The sequence below is a fragment of the Athene cunicularia genome (assembly GCF_003259725.1).
Source record: "Athene cunicularia isolate RWA chromosome 1 unlocalized genomic scaffold, athCun1 chr1_part1, whole genome shotgun sequence".
Taxonomy (NCBI): domain Eukaryota; kingdom Metazoa; phylum Chordata; class Aves; order Strigiformes; family Strigidae; genus Athene; species Athene cunicularia.
Genome location: NW_020799091.1, coordinates 27,379,093 through 27,399,635, shown reverse-complemented (window position 1 = coordinate 27,399,635; position 20,543 = coordinate 27,379,093). Strand labels below are relative to the sequence as shown.

Genomic DNA, 20,543 nt, shown 5'->3' with positions numbered 1-20,543 from the left:
GGGAATATAATTTCTGTCCCATTGTGGCTCTGGCTGCCTATAACCTACTTTATCCCATCAAGTGATGTGTGAATTAATTTTAGCAAAACCAAGATCCAGGATCTATGAAAATTGCTGAAGAAATCTTACTAATATTGGCAGATTTGGCCCAAGTTCCAGCTGCAATAGGATAGCAATGTCTGTCATGGGTTTATGTAGAAGTCTGCCCCTTGCTACTGAACAGTGCAGGAAGTCCTACAGCACATGAGACAAATGCTGACTGAAGAATCTTAGTAGCTAGATCAGAGCTGTCTTCCCTTCAGAATAGACTGGGAATTTGCACACAGAGATTAATTTTCATAAACTGAGGTTTTCATTCATTTCACTTCAAGAAGAGCAGACTTCTTGCTGCAGAATTTCATGTGGTCTGGAAACCTCAGCTGGTGTTCACAATGCCAGTATTTCAAAGTAAAAGTGGAACAATTCCATTTCAGTAGCCGCTTTGGCAGTATTTGATGAGAAAGAAGTGAAGGAGTACTGTAGCTGGAAAGCTCCGGCTCTGCCTCTTCCTCCCACTTCTCCCAAATTTTTGTTTAAGGACTCTACATAAAACTGGATTCTAATTTTCCACACAGTGTTCATCTGGGCCATCATGAATTCCTTCATTGTCATCTTCTGCACAGATTTCTCATAAAGATCTGCAGTGTGAGTGGCTTCTTCTTTACTTCACTCAACATACTACAAGAATAAATAAAGAGTACATCCTAATATTTACAGATGAAAAATAATTACCAAAACAAGTCAGAACTCAGCCAAAGAAACTTCCCAGACTATTCACAAAGGGAACCTAGGGAGACTTTCACATATGGTACAAGCAACAGGTGAGATACAAGCTTTACCATTTTTCAGATTTGTCACAGAGAGAGAATCAAAGACCATGCAGGACTTGCACAAAAAGTTCTGTTCAGACCAGGAGATGGTACTGATACCTGAAGTGATTCTTCTCCTATTCTAGCTGTATCCTTGGTTTCAGACCGGTCCTCAGCTTTCCCTTGCCTCACAACATAGGTTTTATCTTGTATTTTTTGATTCTCCTAGGGAACATTTTTATAAAATGTTATTTTCAATTTCTAATTAAGTGTACTAGCTTAAAAAAGAAAAAGGAACTATGACAATGTGTATGTTTGAGCTTTGTTACCTGGAGTACTCCTGCTCTAAACCTGAATTCCTTCATATTACTGTGATATTCTTCCCGAATTTTCTGCAGTTGTTTCAGGTACTCCTATTAAAGAACAGTAATGTAGAATACATACACACAGAAATACATACAGACGTAACAGTAGTTAAACAAAATATCCTATGGATATCAAACCATGTATATATGAGAAAAAGGAATCGGTGTCCTTTACTGCCAATTTTAAAGATTGCTTAATACTTCCTATTAGAGGACACTTTAGAGTTATAACTCTTTCAGACTTTAGCCTTTTGAAATTTTCCAAACTGCTTCACACTAGCTTTTCTGTAAAATTATATCAAAACCAGGTAATTCCAAGAATAACCCAAGGACTGTCTGAATAATGATGCTAAGGTTGAAATCCAAAAATACAGGACTGGAAATTAGGAGGACAAAATACTGTGTAATATTTATTGAATTGCAACCTGCTCCCCAAAATGAAACAAAACCTGGTAATGTTTTCTTGGAGAAGCTTCAACATTCCTATGCTTTAGAGCAAAAACTTCCAATTTAGCCAAAAGATCTGTGTTAAGGACATCTCTGTTACTGTTTATATGAGAGTCTATCTCAATTTGCCCATGTTACAAATGAACAAATCTGTAAAATTTAATTTTTTGGCACATTTAGTACAGACTTGGTGGAACCAAATAGCAACAGTCTCTGAAAAATTTGTACATGATGAGTATATTCTTATTCCAAAGTCTGACCATTATGTAAAAGTTCATTTATTCATATTTGTTCTGGCATTTTTTATAAATCAAAGATAGAAAGATTGGATGTATTTACATGTGTTTATGTAAGAAAGAAGTATCAGTTTGTTTTCTCTGTCACTCAAAAGCAAAACCAGAAAATTATATTGTTTCTGTATAAAATAATCTCCAAAAGTTATAACATATTAGGGAAGTATATGCATCATAAACTATTATATCACATTCTAAATGTCATAGTACAACTTATGAACAATGAATATAAATGATACATGAATAATGCATGTATGACTATCTTCTCTTATAAATGTGAGGATCTATTGTCCTCCAACATTAGTTTGTTCAGTCATGTAACTCCTCTAACCTCAGTAGAAGGGAGATCAAAATCAAGGCCACAGTTTACGAAATTATTATGGACACCAGCTTTTGTGCAACTCTTCATCAGTTTATGTAAGATGGAACCAGATGAAAACAGCTTATATTTTCCTAGTGGTCAGATGGAAAAGAATCAATTCTTACCTGAACGGAGGTTGCAGAGAGCTGGGGATGAGCCTCTTTAACCAAGTAATAAGCAACAGAACAAGAGGGAATGGCCTCAAGTTGCACCAGGGAAGGTTTAGACTAGATGTCAGGAAGTATTTCTTTCCAGAAGGGGTTGTTAGGCATTGGAATGGGCTGCCCAGAGAGATGGTGGAGTCCCCATCCCTGGAGGTGTTTAAGAGTAGAGTCAACATAGCGCTGAGGGATATGGTGTAGTTGGGAACTGTCAGTGCTAGGTGAATGGTTGGACTGGATGATCTTCAAGGTCCTTTCCAACCTAGTTGATTCTCTGATTCTGAAGACAACCTTCAGCAGCTAAGTAAGACCTTTATTGAATTTTTTTTAACATTTACCTGTTCTTTCATTTCATTCTTTCTAGACATGTCCTGCTGATGGTTTTTGAGATGCTCTTCCTTTATTTTCTGCTGCTGTTTTTGGTCATGACATGGGTCAGCAGAGGATGGTCGCAGTCCCTATGGATGTACAAATAAATCCCAGAGCAAAGGAACTTTGATTTAGAACCCTTACCTTTAGTGCTCACTCAATTAACTCTCCCTGACCCACTGAAAAGTGCAGTAAAGCAAGTGTATATTTTTGGAGGAAAAAGTTATAGTAAAATTTTACATTGCTACGGTTTTGTATTAGAAAATAAAACTTCCAGATGAGCATTGCAGAGCAGGTCAATGAATTGGCTAGAGAAGAACTTTGTAACTGTCAGCATTACAGTTTGCTGTTAGAAAGACATCAGTTCATCTTTTGAATTTTCATTCAGTTTCTTTTACAGATTTTTTTCTATGATTCAGTATTTACTTACCAGCTGTTTTTCCACTTTAATCTTGTACTGTTGGGCTTCAAAACGCCTTTGAAGATACTCTGCAGGCCTGAGAGAAGAAAGTGATGTTCATATACTACATTTTATTTCACAGACTCTGCTATCTTCTGCACAAATTATCCTCTACAGGTTCTATCACATATGACAAATAGAGCTCTCTTTGTACTACATGAATATATAAATATGAATAAAATATGTATAAATGTGGAACAACAGTAAAATAACAAAAACGAAATGTATCCACTTCAGGCATTTCCCTTCCTATTTACTTCGGTTACATTAGCCTTTTGAAGAGTGCAGCAAAGTCCTTCTCCACCTTTTATTTCATAAATGGTATGTGAAAGTGTTAATGAAAATAAAGTTATTTTTCCCGATCCTTGAAATGAGTGAAAATTGTCAGTATGGAGGTGTATATTTGACAACTTTTCTATTTCCTTTCTCCTTTGTGCCTAATTCTATCACCCTAACTTTGTATTTATGTAGTTTTGTGGCTTCTAAACATTTACATCTTTTTCTGATATAAAATAACTAGCAGTCACTTGTAAGCTCCCTGATCTCTATTTATTTCATTTCGTACCTTTAGAATCCACTTGTGCCCCACGAAGCCAAACTGAATTGACTTTGTCCTTAAATAAGGCCAGCAACTTAGACAAGATGTTCTAAACCTGATGATCCTTTACTGAAATATTCTAAACACTATTGTTATATTTAATGAAAATTATTCAGTCAACCTTAAAGGAAGGATTCTAAAGTAGGCAGCATTAAAAATTCCTTGCCTTCCTTTCTCAAGGTTTTCCACACCTGAAATGGCCAATCATGGGATGGACTGGCAGTCTCTAAAGTAATAAAACTGTTGTACCTCTACTTTGTAAGACAAAGGCTTTGAAGTAAACAAACTGCTGGGGAAAGGGTCTTTATAGCTGAAACCAAAATATAACCTCTGCAGGAAAAAAGCATTTTCATAGCCTGCCTCCCACTCTGTTCCCTCAAGTGAAGAACTGCTTTTGGTCTTTGTATCATTCTGATCCTGGTGCAAAGGAAAGACAGTGTTTATCCTTGATATAATCAGAAACTTTATAAAAAGCCTGTGTTTTACTTCTTGCCAAATAAAATGCTTAGATTTGAGAAACATTTTGATAGTGGAATTTCAAACATCAGGACAATATATTCAGAAGAAATTTCTGGATAGACAGGGAGTTATGGTTCAATAAACATGTAAAAAACATTAAAGACCAAGCAGAGAAGGAATTATACTGAATGAGCCATGTCCAGTGTTACCTAATCAGGAAGGCTGATAACTCAAAACATGCATAACAGTTCACTACTAATAAAAAAAGCAAAAAGTTTACCAGTCAGGTGGTGGGGGCAAAGGTGCCACTTGTCCTTTTAGTTTATAGTATTCTTCAACTCTTTGGCTGATGTGAGAAAGGTCATAATGTGCTTTCCTCTGCAAGTTGTCAAGCTTATCATAGTAATGACCATAATGGCCACGTACTCTAATACTTTCTGGCCCTTCTGCCATCTTAAATTTGGAGCTCTCTGGCTGAAAATATAATAAAGGATGTTCATTTACCTGTTCTCATTTGTATCAGTACAAGTTTGAATTAACTTCCTGTCCTTCTCCACAGTCTGAGTTTCACAGTAATATAGTCTACAATACAGCCAGTGTAAGTTTCCCAAATCCTTTCAAATATAACCCAGAAACTTTCTAATTTCTCAGGGTATATGTCATCTTACCGTTGTCTTTTCCTTTTTCCATGTTCCATCGGCTCCTGTCATTAAGCAGCATCCCATGTTGTTGTGCAAGTCAATCAGTATGGAGCTTGTACCCTGTAGTGTCATTGCCCTAGAGTCCCTTCATTGTTCTGAAGCCTAAAGCACCGAATAAATTCCAGGAGAATCTGATTTTGACATGTGAGAGCAATGAGAATCTGGGATGTAGTTTTGGGCAGCATGCACATTGACTGCTGCTTTCAGGGGAGTACTGTGCTACATGTCACCATCTCTTTGATTATGTGCCTGTGGGAGCTTGCCTTTCATTTCTCAAAGTCCTCACTGTGATGAAACAGTATTTCTACTTTGTGACAAGACTGTCTTTTCCATTTCTTATAAGAACAATGGAGAGAGTGTGATCATCTAGCTGCCACTACATGATATAAAAGAAGTGCGATAAGACATTCACAAACTTTTCCATGGTGGGAGACTAAAAACCATTACATGTTGTATAAGAAAAATGCTGAATTTGGTTTATTTTCTTACATAAATTAAAAAGCATTTAAGTATCCCTTCTTTAGATGGTAAATATATCAACTATGTTTCCCTGTTTTCCTTCTTAGAAACATGAAAATAGGCTCATCTACCTACAATATAATCCAGACTACAGTAGAATATAAATTCCTTTCTATACAAGAAGAAAATTTTCCACTGACAATAATGCTCCTGAGGAAGAGGTAACCCCAAAATGTCTTTATCTTGTCCCTCACTGAAATAAGTTTTACAGCATGGTATTCAGAAGCATGGCAATTCCAAGCAATAGGGAGAACAAATTAGGTCATCTAAATAAATGTAAGAGGGTTGAAAACTGTGACCAGTGAAGCAGGTGCCCTGGTGACACAGGCCATGGAAAAGGCTGAGGTACTAAATGCCTTCTTCACCTGAGTCTTTGCTAGAAAGACCAGCTTTCAGAAATCCCAGCCCCTGTGACTAGGGGGAAAGTCTGCAGCAAGGAAGATGTATCCTTGGTGAAAATGTTAGGAAACATACTGGACAAATGTAAATCCATGCACCCTCATGGGATGCACCCATGAACACTCAGGGAGCTGGCAGATGTCACTGCAAAGCCATTCTCTACTATCTTTGCATGATCATAGCTGTGACTGGGAGAAGTGCCCAAGGACTGGAGAAAAGCGAATGTCACTGTCCTGGTTCAGCTAGGATAGGGTTAAGTTTCCCCAGCAGAGAGGGGGAAGGGATCTCCAGCCGTGTTATTCATACCATGCTGAGGTCAGGTCCAGCGTGGCAGCGCGTGAAGCTTTCCTTTGTGGCTTTGGTGGCAGGGAGCATCGTGAGCGAGCTCTCTATATCCATTATGGTATTTCTCTGTATATCTTCTGTCTTGTTTAATGCTATTACTGTTTAATGTTGCTATCATTGCTACTGTTGTTGTTCAGATTGCTTATTACACTGTTGTATTAAATTTCTTCTTATTTTAACCCGGGGTTTGTGCCCTACTTGTGTCCAAGGGTTGGGGAGGGACAACAGCAATGTGGTCTCCGGTCCTGGCAGGGCTTAAAACCATCACAGTCACTCACATCTTCAAAAAGGGCAGGAACAACGACCCAGGAAACTACAGGCTGGTCAGCCTCACCTTAATGCCTAGCAAGGTGACGGAAAAACTCATCCTGTGAACCAGGTGCAGGAAGGACAAGAAAATCATCAGGACTAGTCAGCATGGATACACCAAGGGTTAAGTCATGCTTCTATGATGACAAAACTGGAAGGAGTGGCTGAGACACCAGAGGGTTGTACTACTATGCAGAGGGACCTCAACAGGTGGAGAAATGGGCTGACTGGAACCTCATGGAGTTCAATGAGGGAAAGTGCAAAGTCCTGCATTGTGCACCAGTACACACTGAAGGCCACCCAGCTAGAAAGTAGCTTGGCAGAAAAGGACCTAGGTGTCCTGGTGGACATCAAGACAACCATGAGACAACAATGTACCCTTGCTGCAAAGAAGGTGAATGATATACTTGGTTTTCATTAGACAAAGTATTGCCAGCAGGATGAGGGAGGTGATCCTTCCCCTCTGCTCAGCACTGGTGAGGCCACTCCTGGAGCATCCAGTGCTGGGCTCTCCAGTACAACAGAGACAGGAACATACTGGAGAGAGTCCAACAAAGAGCCACAAAGACGATTAAGAGACCAGAGCACTTTTCCTATGAGGAAAGGCTGAAAGAGTTCAGACTCTTAAGCCTAGAGAAGGCTCAGGTGGGATCTTATCAACGTATATAGATACCTGAAGGGAGGGTGCAAAGAGGACAGAGCCAGGCTCTTTTCAGTGGTGTCCAGTGACAGGACCAGAGGCTGCAGTTCTGGGAACCCCACAAGACTCTACTATCAATTAATCCACTGTAAGTGCACTGTGCAATTACTGCTGGGAGGTTCCAGATCCTAAATGTGCTTTGCTCTGTGTTCACCAGCATGTACTACATGCTCCTGAACCAAGTAAGAGGCTGGAGACAGCATACAGCTGATCCTCAGTGAGAAAAGAAGGAGGTGGAAAACGATTGAGATACACAAATGGTTGTGAAGAACTGGAGTTTTCTGGTGTAGGGTTTGATCACAGTTTGTTGTAATAGTATCTGAGACAAGGGCAATGGGTGCCAGTGGTTTTGCTGATGAAGGGTTGAGGTAAGAGAATCAGTGTATTTGGATCTATAGCAAAAATGCAAACGGAGTTTATTTGCCTTTGTGCAATGTAAATGCAAAGCGTAACTGACTCCTTTTGTTACAAAGGACCATACTTAAGCAGCCAAAATTCAGTGTTCCCCACTTATGTTTTCTAAAATACCTCTTCTGAGGCTTCAGGAGTGTTTAACTGTTTCCACTGACTTAGTGTAGGCATTAAGCTGAATTTAATACCTCTAGATGAAGCCTTTTAAAGGGTCTTTTCTAAGAGCAGGAATTTGCCTTCTGAATTTTATTAAATATTAAGAGAATGTGGATGCACAATACCTGAAAAAGAGGCTGCTGCCCTCTTGAAGGAGGTTTCCATTCACTTCTTTGAAATAATTCCTGTTTGACAGGTACCACCATTTCAGATTCTGGAGGAACTTGGTCTTGGACTCTCCTTTTTTGAAGTTTATGTGCTTCTTAACAATAACAAATTAAAAGGTTACCTTCTGTGCTCTCTACATGATTAATGATAATGTAGTTGCAAACACAGTAGGGTGCATACAGCTAATGCTAACAGTCTGGGCTAATAAACACTCCTTACATCCTTTCGTCATCATCATCACCATACTTCACACTTCCTAGGCATTTTGCCCTTCATTCTTAGAATAACATTTTTGAAAACATTATTATTTAATGCAGTCAAGTAAAGTGGATCTTACTGATTAGTTTTGCAAAGAAGCACAATAAATAAAAGAGAAGTCTCTATAAAATAGAATGCTGATTTGATGCTACCAAGAACAGAAAACAGGCTTGACTCTTTGGCTCAGATTTCATTGGAGGTTAGGTGTCTACCTGCTTAGGCATTCCCTTTCTAAACCTAGCCCTCAGTATTCTACAAATCACTAGACAATGTTGTAGTCCTTGGGAAATCTGGAAAGAAGGGCTGCAAAGGGAAAAAAAATAGTTTATCATTTTCCCAGGTAAGAGAATAAAAGCACACACCATTCCAGTTTGGTCAGTCAGTATTTTGCAAGATCTTATCTGCAAAAATGAAAAGTAGTGTCCTTGCTAGGATTAAGTAGTTTCTAAATGAGTTCTGAATTTTTCCTGGGTAATGACTGTTAGAGTATCATGTCTAGAAGAAAAAATATATGAAAATTATGAGTATATGACCATAGATACTTTTTAAAATGCCTAAACCTTAGGGCAGATAAATAACATTTACAAAATAATATGGGTTCCTACACAACTGAAGAACTTTTCTGGGGAAAAAAAAAAAAGTCCACAGCATAGTTAAGTAACTATGCTGGTTTATTTTCACAGATGTGTTTAAACTACTTTAATACCTTCAAAGAAAAATCTGAGGAATAATTATGATATACTGAAGAATACAAAATTAGGAAAAGATTATGGTGCCAGAAACATCGTATGTTCAGCAGTTCATACAGACATAAATACCATTTAGTCTCATCCATGTTTTCTAAGAATACGCATACACAATCTGATCTATCAATGAGCACTAAACCAGAGTTCATTGTCTCTCATAATTTAATCTAATTTATAATATTTTGTAAAATACATTTTTATTATTTTGTAAAATACCATGAAGCAAGTTTTGCAAGATTTTTATATTTTTGCACATAGCTTGGCAAAATGAAGTAAGGATGTTCGTCATGTGACAGAACTACACTGCATCTAAATTAAAGCCTCTCAGTTTCGTAAATTCTGTTCTTAAAAGAATTAACATTTCAGCATGTTCCCATGGCAGCTTTTTTAGCTGAACATTGCTAATGAGCAGGTCTTAAAGTTGTCTTTTCCCAAACAGAACAGTAATATGCACTGTTTCTACTGTTGCAGTTCCCTCCTCTTTTTATTTTCAACTTTGTGTGAAACTCTTGTGTCCAGATGTGCCTGAAAGACTGCTGGACAAAGTTATAGCCATCAAGTATATCATAACTAACAAATGTTAGTGTACAACTAATGTTAAATAATACCTTGTATCAGCTTGGCTCCAGGCTGTGATTCTGAAGGCCTTTTTCTATGTATCACAGTGCGTCCAAGTTCTTCCTGTGATATCTGTAAGCAAAAAGGTATCTGATAGAACTGTTTATACTACTCTGATACACATTTTTACTCTCAGCAAGCAGCAGCAAAAGGCACTCACCTCAGGGGGCAAATACCTGAGAACAAGCTTCTGCAAGAAGGGCTTCCTTAGAATAGAGCTTATAGATGGTCGATCTCTTGGAGATATTTTAAACAACTGGGAAATTAATATCCTCAATTCATATGAATAGTTGGGAGATACTGGGTGAAAATGTCCTCTGCAGATCTTCAGCACCAGCTGGTGCAAACTATTGCCTTCAAACTTAATCAATTAAAACAGTAAAAAGAGGACAGTAAGTACTGCTGGTTGGAAACGATGGACTACACAGTCCAACTTTAAAACAGGTACTTGATGACAGGAGCCCTGTACTATGCAATCTCTTCACAAATCCTTTCTCGCTATCCATAGATTGCTGTGGAAAATTAATATAACCACTCTGATTGTATTTTCTGGTTTCGTTCTCCTGTTTCAGTTGCAGGTCTGATAGCTTTTGTACCTGGAAGAGTTTTATTCATACTCTGCTGTCATACAATAGCAACTTTTCCAGAATAAAATATGATTTATTTTGCCAAAAGCTGTTCAACAAAAACATGCATACATACTATATTCACAGTGTTCACCTTCAAAACCTCACTCCACACAATTTAGCTTCTGTGTCCTCTCAAGAACCAAGGTATAACCTCTGATTTTTTTAACAATTGATGCTACTTAGATAACTCAGCCCTCTCAGTTCAGCAGATCTCTTAACAGGTCAGCATCAATATAATTTTAAGGGCCTTAGACAGGAAAAACCAATCTTGAAAGCAACTTCTTTCTAAAATTGCCACTTTATTTACTTGAGTATTTTGAAGGTGTTGTAACCAAAAGTTGCCTTAGCTTCATTTTCATTTCCTGTCTACATCAGCATCTAGTCCCTGCCTTCAAATAAAGCAAAATGGGCAATACAGAATACAACAGCTTACATTCATAAGAAGTAATTTTAATGTTTTCTCATTTTGTGAAATCTGGAATTTTTCTCAGCAGTATCCCCTTGCTCTCAGCTCAGCACGACTGCTCTCCCTATCAGTGATGCTCTGCCTTCTCCCGCATCCAAGCTCAGCAAACGTCAACTTCTGCTGGGCTCAGGAATCTGATTCTTTTCCTGTTGTCAGGATTAGTATCTGTTGTGTTCCATTCTCCACATAATACTCACAGGCTGAGGATTATCTGAGGCTCAGATCAGGCTGAGGACAACACAGCTCCCTGAAGATGCTATCTCAGTTATCTTTTGATATGAATGTGCTTCCAAACAAAACTAAAACTTTATCAAGATGCCTCTGGGGACTCAAACTGCTTGCTGGGGAAATGTGGATTTCAAATTCTTTAGTAAATATAGATTGGTATTTTCAAATAAAAATTAGTAAAATTATATGGCTAAAGCATAACCTTGAAGTTTGGCTTTAATTCTTTAAATTGTTTATCTGCCCCTTCAAAAAGTTTTGCCCTTACTAAAGAGTAAATGTATGTTTGATGCGTGTATATATGGAAACTGTGGAAATACAATGTAATACATTGTATTCTAGTATGCACAAAACAGACACAATACGAAAAATTAAACACTGGCAGTCATTCTTTTATATCAATAAATAAATTGAAAGTAATTCTAGCAGCTGCCTATAAATACTATTATTACTACAGTTTTTGCAGGCTATCTGTTTCAATAGTATGATATTGATCTGATTCTATGGTACTTACAGGATGCTTTAGTGCACATAGTTCATAAAGTACACAGCCAAGAGACCAAATATCTCTGTGAATAAAAATTAATTAAAATTTCAGGGAAAAGACTATAATATTTTCATAGATGTAATCAGTACCTACCCTCAGCTCTCAAATTTATTAACATTATTACATCACAGATTAATATTGCTGCAACTTTAGATTTTTCTTAAGATGCACTGAAAAGAACAACCTGAAATTTCTTTCTAATTATGGTACCAATGTTTCTACAACACGCATCTAGGTACTCCAATTATCACTGGACAAGGCACATGACATAGAGAATGCCTGGTTAATATTCCTAGCAGGGTGACTGGCAACACTATCTCTGGCTGACTTGATAGTTAAGGAGACAATAAGTGAGTAAACTTGTGTGAATAGCAGCTTAGATCTGAGATGCTAGTCTGGATTCCAGGATATTTGGTGTTGATCACATCCCACACACAGAGAAGGGGCTCTAGCTCACTCAGCACCTGACTTTTCAGTGCTTCTCATCTTGTTATTTTTTTGGTATTTTGTGTTAAGCCTGATTAAGCCTTTACAATTCTCAGACCTATTTGTCTTTCCTGCAGGTGACTACTGCAAAGTTCCAGAATTGCCAACCTAGCAGCTTTCATTTTAGTGTATTTTTATAAATCATAAATGAGTGTATCAAAAATTCATAAACTCAGAAGTAATAAGAACCATACTTGCATTGGTTGCTACACGCTGGCAACACAAACAGAAATGTAATATTTGATAGAGAACCAGATAAAGCAAAGGAAAAAAATTCTATTTTATATTCATGCTACTCCTAACAAGGAGTATTAAAAGAAAATGAGATTAAGCTTTAAGTTTAAAGTACAAATAATTTTATAAAAACAAATATATATTTATGTTAAGCCTGTAGATTAATCACAACAAATTAATGATTGCTATACTCTGGACACTGTGAGTCAAAATACAACTGACAGTGTGGCATAGTATAACATAGTTGTTGTATATGTGATTGATGCACCTAATTATTGTACACAATAATACAAAACTTCACAAAAGGTGACGCATGAAATTCCTGGTGCTCGAAAGAAATACTGATTTAAACCATATTACTAAAATAAGTTCTCGCATGCCTGCATAACCTCATGCACAAGTGTATGAATGAAAGACAGAGACTTACGTTTTATTGTTATATGGTCGATTTTCACAGATCTCAGGTGACAGATAATAGGGGGTCCCTACACAGGTATGGGCAAACTCCATAGTGCTAATGAAAAACAATGAACAAAAAGGTTTATGCGTTCAAAAAGTTTACAAGCAATTGAACTAGAGGCTTCTGTGCCCCAACTGAATAGCCCATGGAGGACATTACTTTTGCCCTCCAGTAGCTGAATAATGGAACACCCCAAGAAAAAAGTAAGGTATTTCCCAGTTCTGTGTAAAAATGACCAACTGTTTTAATAGTGGAGACCATTTGCACTGCAACAGAAAGCACAAGAATTCTCTTTTGCCCAGTTTTCACCATCATTGTAATCAACATTTTCAAGGAACGGTTACCGTTAACACAGAATTCTGAGAGCTGTCAAACACAGAACGAAATATTAGAAGTCTCTAATATACTTATCGAACTAAGAATATCGTAGGTGCTAGTCAGTCACACAAGCCAGAAACAGTGGAAGGAAGTGCTGCCCAGAAACTAAAGCAGGAGTAAATGAATTCTAGTTCCATCTTTGCTGCTGATCCGTGAAGGTGTAGCCAAATAGCACCAGTTGCATTCATTTCACTTGCTTTTAGATACCTGCACTATGGATGTCATCAAGAGTCACTGAGAAGTCAGTGGAGAGAAACAGGGACTCACAGAGTACGATCCCTCTATACTGGATGCCAACAGAAGTTTGAAGTTACACTCTTTATATAGTATATGAAGTCTGAGGTGCCACAGACACCTAACTGCAAGTAAGGGGACACTACTGCATTTTGAAGAGGAGAATGGAGATGACAATGCCTTTGTATACCCCAGGGGAAGAGGGAAAGAGAGCCTGAGAAACTTAATTCACTTGTTATATAAGGAAAAGTATTATCAAGCTCCAATTATTTCATTGTACAAGCCTATCAAATACTCTTTAGAATGTCTGCACTTGGACATTCAAATTCGGAGGTCTACTTACTATCTGCTATGTACTATTCTCCTGTGTAGGAGCAACCCTTAAAGCAATTATTCCCAGAACACTTCCGAACGTAGTCACTTTCTACATAAGTAGTTTACACCTGGAGAGTTGAGTCACTGACAGTAGGTCTTTGCTTCACAAAAAACACACCACAAAGGTACCAGAGCTGGCAGAGACTGCAGCTGGAACAACGATATCCACGGCAGCAGCAGGAGCCATGTCTCCAGAATCTCTTTATGTCAGTTCCACAGAGAGTGGGGAAAGATCCCCACCCTATGCTAGGCTAGATACATCTGTGGTTTCATGCAGGACCGAATGTTTTAGGACAACAGAAAAAATTGTAATGCCAGACAGACCCTTTGCATCCCAGACCTCTTGAACAAGCACAATCCACAAACAATCTGCGCATTCAGGTTGCATTCTGAACATTTAGAAACAGTCTTATTTGGTGTAGGTGACAGACTAATTAAAAAAAGTGTTTACCTGTTCAACTGTCTTGCTATGCCAAAGTCCCCAAGCTTCGCTACCCTTCCATTATTGCTAAGAAAAATGTTCTGCAAATAAAACCAAAACTGATATGTGAAAACGAAACATGGCAGAGCTTCTTAAGCATATCTTTTACAAGACAAAACCACTCCCTTCCCAATGCCAGTTTTATTACCTGTGCCTTTACATCTCTGTGTAAAATCTTCTTGTCATGAATATGCTTCAAGCCCAAGGAGATCTGCACAAACCAACTCAGAATCTGCAGTGAAAGATAAAGGGAACAGATACCTATAAATTTATGTGACTCTAATGCCCAATGGGGCACCTTACTGAAGTATATAAAAGATAACAACAAAATCTAAAATATGAAGAGCATATACAGTATAAAATAGTAATAAATAATATTTTTCAAATTAATGCCATAGTCTTTTCCTTTCCTTTTTTAGTGCTGTCACAAAATCAAACGGAAATAGATACCTGCTCCACTTTCCTTATCCCCATCAGGCTTTCACTGACTGTTACAGGAGGAGTACTCAAACAAGGACTGAAGAATCAAGTCAAAGGACAATAAGAATACCAGACCTTTATTTAGAAAGTTCAAATAACAGCTTTGACAACAACAATTGGAAAGTGTCTTTTTAATCCTCAGTGGTGGAAGTCATTCCACCCAGTTATTATATTTGTAGTCTTATGAATGTGGTCCAGAAAAAAAAAAAAACAGAAACAAAGGATAAAGGTCTGAAATGTGGTGAAAGAAAGGAGCTATGAAGAAACTTGCATAATAAGTAAGCACACAAATTTATCATTTATCCTTGACCCAGTACAGCTTTTAAACATATATTTAACTTCATATATACATGTGTTTTCTTGAATAAGGGCCTTCCGATTTAATTCGGAAACAAAAATATACTGTCTTTATATGCTTCTCTATTTAGGAAAATTTGTGATCATGAAAGACTTCAGTTCAAGTAATAATCTTCTATTTGTAAAGCTTCACATTAACCAGATGATTTCCTGAACAGGGCTGATGCCACAAATGAGACTTTCTTAGTCATGCATTTGAAAATATAAATATATTTTAACAACATTATGTTAAATTGGACAATTTGTTTTCTTGATTAGCAGATGTATCTTTAGTTTCTATATTCCATTCTTCTGTCTGTATTTCCTTTGCCTTTCTATAGGTATGTATTATTCTGTCTTGTTGTCAAGGGGTTTGTGTGTGTTTGCTCTCTCTTGTGTTTTCATGATCTGTGGTTTTGTCCTCTCCCTATTTTCTCTCATGTTCTCTACCTTTAGTATAACTCCCAATAGGATCTTAAAATTCATTATTACTGATGCAGTAATTCACTTTCAACTCACTTCTATGCTAAGGAGTTCTTAATTTACTACTATAGCAAAAAGATAAGTCACAATACTTCATTCTTTTTTCCACTTTTATGCTTTAGAATATATTCTCACTAACAGGTTGGATACTATCTAGTTTTTAGGTAAATTTTTATTGTACCTGCAAAAGCAGAAGACTATGCATGAATAAATAACCTCAGAGTTCAGTACACTAAGTCAGATATATAAGAGAACATTTTCTTCAGACAGCTAAGAGTTAGTAAAAAAATAAAGGAATAAGTAAGGAATAGTGAGAAATTCTGTTTCTGTGAATTGCAATACCTATCATAATCACCTATTTACAAAATAAAATATATGTGAACATGGTCCAAAAGCAGTCAGATGTCTGGGCTTGTTTCTCTGTGCTGGGTTAACAATTTAAACAGCATCAGAGAAGTCTTGACCCAAACTAAATGGATGAGAGGTTTACCATTGTACCATTGACGTCACTATAAAGCAGAATATGCCATGATGCAGACAGCATAAACAAATGAGAAACTGGTATATAATATATCCCCCCCCCAATTCTAAAACACCATTTTAAAAAAAGTCTTTATGGATTAATAGGTACACTACTAATAAAAGCTATATCCACAATGGAAAGAGCAATGGAAGGGAGGGGGGATAAAAGGAGCTTCAAAATACTGCTAATTAAGACCTTAAAGCAGTGTAAAAAGCAAACTTCAAAATCCAGTTGAAATTACAAAAGCTTATTTAAAACATTCGATTATTTTAACAGGCCAGAAAAGAAACAGTAGCTAGTACTGGATAATTCAAACCATGTAGTTTATATAATATATTCTTTCCTCTAAAGATAACTTCTTTCACCTGGTCCTCGTCAAACAGCACTCCATGCTGCATATTTATCCGCTTCATTAAATCTCCACCATCACAGTATTCCATCACAATATATAGCTTGTTCTTTTCTGAAAGGAAAAGTATATTTTTTCCTTTATTCTTTTATTACTCATTAATACAGCAATAAATTCATTTTATTTTATATGGTCCTTCTTTCAAAAGGGGGTAGTTAATCCTCTACCTACTCCTCCCTTTCGAGGAGTAACTGAGAGAAAATGGATACTTCCAGTGAAACCTGATGCAAAACTAAGACATGAAAAAATATTTAAGTAGAGATTTACCAGAATATTAAACACATGAGAAAACCCTCAAGAGACCAGACTGATACAAAGACAGATTTCTTACAAGGAATGCTTAGCAGAATGATTCATTGTTGGGATCATTCCACAATAATAGCTAAATATACAGTTAGGCTTAGGGAAAAGTTTAACAGTAGACAGTGCTCAAACAGTAGAAACAAAGAGCAGGGACTACTTAATATGGAAACTGACCCTATTCCTACCCCTCTGGGGCCCAGAAAACTATCAGATTTATATGTCTCTTAAAACATTTACAGTTCTGATAACAGAAAACAAATTGAATGGAAGCTGTAACTACAGCATTCATTACATGAGGCATTGCTTATGACAGATGTCAGCAGGAAATATAAATATAGGGAATTAACTTTTATGGAGAACAGACTTCCTTCTACCTCTTTCGGTCCTGAAAAATTCTGCATCCTTGAGTGATACTTCAAAATATGGCTCAAGACAGAAAGCCAACAGGACCTATTTCTTGCTATACTCAAAAGCTCTCTTCTTCTATTGAAACTTCCAGAAAAGTCTCATTAAACTCTGGACTGCTATTGAAGATCAAGACTAAAGTTCAGCTCAAACAATGCAGTCACCTCAGGATCTAGCATTCATGCCACAATACCTTAGGTCCCCCACACACACATAAAGCGGGCAAGTGATGACTGAATTTGATACCTCATGTTCATTTTTAGGAGTTTGGACCTGTCCCCACTGGTAGATAAAGGGTTGGGGACAGGCTTAAGGTTGGGCAATATTAACAAGGTAGGTTTTTGCTGCCTTCCACTCCTATAATCACAAATAAAACAAAAATGTTAAAAGTAAACCTTGCAAAGAAGCATAGAAGGTTACAATATTTGCATGCTTCATCTTGGCCAGAAGAATGACTTCTTTCTGACAGGCTTCCTTTTCTTTCACAGGCATCTACAAAGAATTAAGAAACTATATACTAGCAATGATACATTTAACTCTTTTCAAAAATAGTTAAATCATTATCAAACCATTCTCGCAAATACAAAAACACTTGTGTACCCAAGTGATGCAAAAATGTTATAAAATATGATGTACGTATAATGTAAAATATCAGTCTGCAGTATACACTTGGAAATATATTAGAACATTACTGAAGTCAAACCAAATTATGACATTTTACAAACAGGCAAATGCATACATTTAAACTTTTTACACAAATGCTACTGCTAAGCTAGCTGATGAATAGAGTTAAACTCTAAAGTCAAACTTCCCTTAAGTATTTGAAGAATAAGGGTCTAGATGATTCTGTATTCTTAATATGGATGATCTTGGAAGAATAAAGTAAAAAGAAAAAAAGTCCTTCATCTTACTGGCATTATGAGTTCTTGAAACATTTTGGGCAAACTCTTTGCCCTGTTATATTAAAAGGAAAACTTCTATTTGGTTCATTGTGATTACACTTTAATCAATCTTACTTCCTAAAAATTCATGTCTGATTATCCATCAAAATGTTCTCTTGTATTTATAAAAAGTTTCTTACCCTCATTCTTAAGAAATAATTTTGAAATACAATCCTCAAAGATTAAAAAATCAGAAAGTGAATGAAACACACCCTATCATTAAAAAAAAAATCTTATGACTTCACAGTAGTAATTTTCTGTATCCAGCTCCTGATTAACAAGTAGGATCCACAATAATATTTTGTTTACTTCTATTTTTCGATTTTGTGTACATCAAAATCTAAGATCAGAAATGCATTGTTTTTATTGGTCATGAGCATAGAGAGAAACTATTTTTTTTATTTAGCCTAAAATTTTTTCTGGGTTTGAATCTGGAAGTTATACAGCTCTTTCTAGAACTAATGTATAAAAACTTATTAATCTATTATAATTACCTAATATATTGGAAATTCACTAGTGTGGCCCAGATTAGCAAAAGACCTGTCAAAAATATGTAGGCACTCATTGAAATTTACTGCTGAAACCCATGTATTGAAATCACAGGGAGTTTAATTGCCTTTCTCTCTGGAACTAGATACAGGAGTGGTACTCCTCTGATACTTCAGCTAGTGACCCTCTGCAGCCAACAGAAGGAAAGAGTGCTTTTATGCTGATTCAGCTCATTCTAAAATATAAGTCTAAAACACATACGATCAACAGCATCCTAAAAAGCTGTATTTCTCTTGTTCTCCTACAAAGGGAGTCCAGCCAAGCAGCTCAGATGCTAACAGCTAGAATAGAAATTTAAAATTAAATGCGATGAATCAAGCTACCATAAACATAAATGAGAATTGGAAAGACTCCATTGTGGATTGCTCATGTCTGAAAATATGGATGTGGAAAAAAAAGGGAAATAAAAAAGTTTAGAGAAATGTATCACAAAATTGTGGTTTGCTATTTCAGTGGCAATAGTTTCACTGTAGTTGAATCATCTATTATAAAATTTGAATTAGGTAGTGTTACACATTGTAGGTAGAAGTTCTGAAAAGAACAAAACTGCAGTAAAAGGTGAACAGTTAATAGCAAAATACATTTTGTCTGTGCTTGTAAAAACACTAAATTAGCAAAGAGTAGTCTTCAGAAAGTTTAACTCCATATAATCAAGATGGATCTACAAAGGAGCTAAAACATAAGCCAAGTTCATACCCTAGCTAAATGCAATTAGCAGTCAGGTAAGTAACAGTCATTATCATTCAGGTTTTGTTGTTTCACCTTAGTTAAATTGATCTCTTTGATAACACGCTGCTCATTATCCACTTTTCCTTTTGCCAAGAATATTCTGCCAAAAGATCCTTGTCCAATTTTTTTTATTATTTCATATTTATCCATGATGTCGTCTTAAAGTGATGTCTAAAATGAAAAAGTCCCCAAATTAGTATTGCATGTCGTCAGTGCTGTAACATTCGAGTTTGTACTACTGAAACAGACGCTACCTTTTAAGACTGTCATTTTTATCACATTTTTATTACATTTTGTCACATTTCTATTACTGCTGCTGATTCTTCCTAAAAATTTAATCTCCTGGAAGTCTGCAAATGATTGCAGATCTGAACTTTCAATAAGCATCAAGTTTATGAGTGTGTCATAAAGAAAAGCTTGAAGCTTAATCCTAGTACACCCTAAAGTTAAAACATGGGAAGGCAGTAGAAAGAACTATGGAAGATTATGGTATGGAATGCCTGGCTCATTATTTCCTGAAGTTAACAACACTGCATAATTGTTCTTTTTGTTCTTTTAATGGAAAAAAATTGTTCTTTTAATGGAAAATGGCAAAATTGTTCTTTTAATGGAAAAAAAAATATTTAATGTTGATTTAGTTTAAACTAATGTGATCTAATGTTGGCAGCAAAATGAAAATCCATTGCGTTTTGCAGACCACAGCCAAGTGCAGCCGTGCATTAGCAGTCGTCTGGAAACCTCTGGCAGAAACGGTAATGCCACCGGGTACTTGCAACGTATCTGTAAGCAAAGTAGCACATCTAAGTATTAACAAGCACTGTAAAACTGTTTCTTATTAGCTGGCCTGAGTTTTAGCAAGGGAGATTTGCTGAGATACTCGCCTTTCCCTGTCAGAAGGCCAGGCTACCTCGGGAGCCCGTGCGGGCTCCATGACTGGCCCTTCCTGAGGGCCACTTCGACAGGGCAGGCAGGGTGTCCTCCAGGCATTTGTCATTCAGGTATTTGGGACAAAGCCCGCTCCTGCTGGCAGTCACTGGTGAGAAGCAGCCCCTCGGGACAGCCGGGCCTCTCACACCGGCGCGACGAGCTGCCCCCGGGCAGGGGTGTGCTGCCCGCCGGGGCCCGGGCCCCTCACCCCCCAGCCCGCCTCTCGCCGCCCAGCCTGGCCTCTGCCGGCAG

General features: G+C 37.1%; 1 protein-coding gene across 1 annotated transcript in view; it reads right to left on the bottom strand.

Annotated features, from left to right (window-relative positions):
- The window catches only part of NEK5 (NIMA related kinase 5), a 29,495-nt gene that overhangs the window by 8,872 nt on the left and 80 nt on the right, over window positions 1-20,543 (bottom strand). The window contains exons 2-16 of the mRNA XM_026853678.1: window positions 19,398-19,535; window positions 17,541-17,637; window positions 16,394-16,491; window positions 14,355-14,438; window positions 14,177-14,247; window positions 12,706-12,792; window positions 11,526-11,580; window positions 9,852-10,052; window positions 9,682-9,763; window positions 8,027-8,160; window positions 4,642-4,835; window positions 3,275-3,341; window positions 2,814-2,933; window positions 1,178-1,261; window positions 969-1,073 (exon numbers count right to left, since the gene is read on the bottom strand). Coding sequence (XP_026709479.1) covers window positions 969-1,073; window positions 1,178-1,261; window positions 2,814-2,933; window positions 3,275-3,341; window positions 4,642-4,835; window positions 8,027-8,160; window positions 9,682-9,763; window positions 9,852-10,052; window positions 11,526-11,580; window positions 12,706-12,792; window positions 14,177-14,247; window positions 14,355-14,438; window positions 16,394-16,491; window positions 17,541-17,637; window positions 19,398-19,514 — 1,596 coding nt within the window. The 5' untranslated portion in view covers window positions 19,515-19,535. The remainder of the gene's footprint in view (window positions 1-968; window positions 1,074-1,177; window positions 1,262-2,813; window positions 2,934-3,274; window positions 3,342-4,641; window positions 4,836-8,026; window positions 8,161-9,681; window positions 9,764-9,851; window positions 10,053-11,525; window positions 11,581-12,705; window positions 12,793-14,176; window positions 14,248-14,354; window positions 14,439-16,393; window positions 16,492-17,540; window positions 17,638-19,397; window positions 19,536-20,543) is intronic.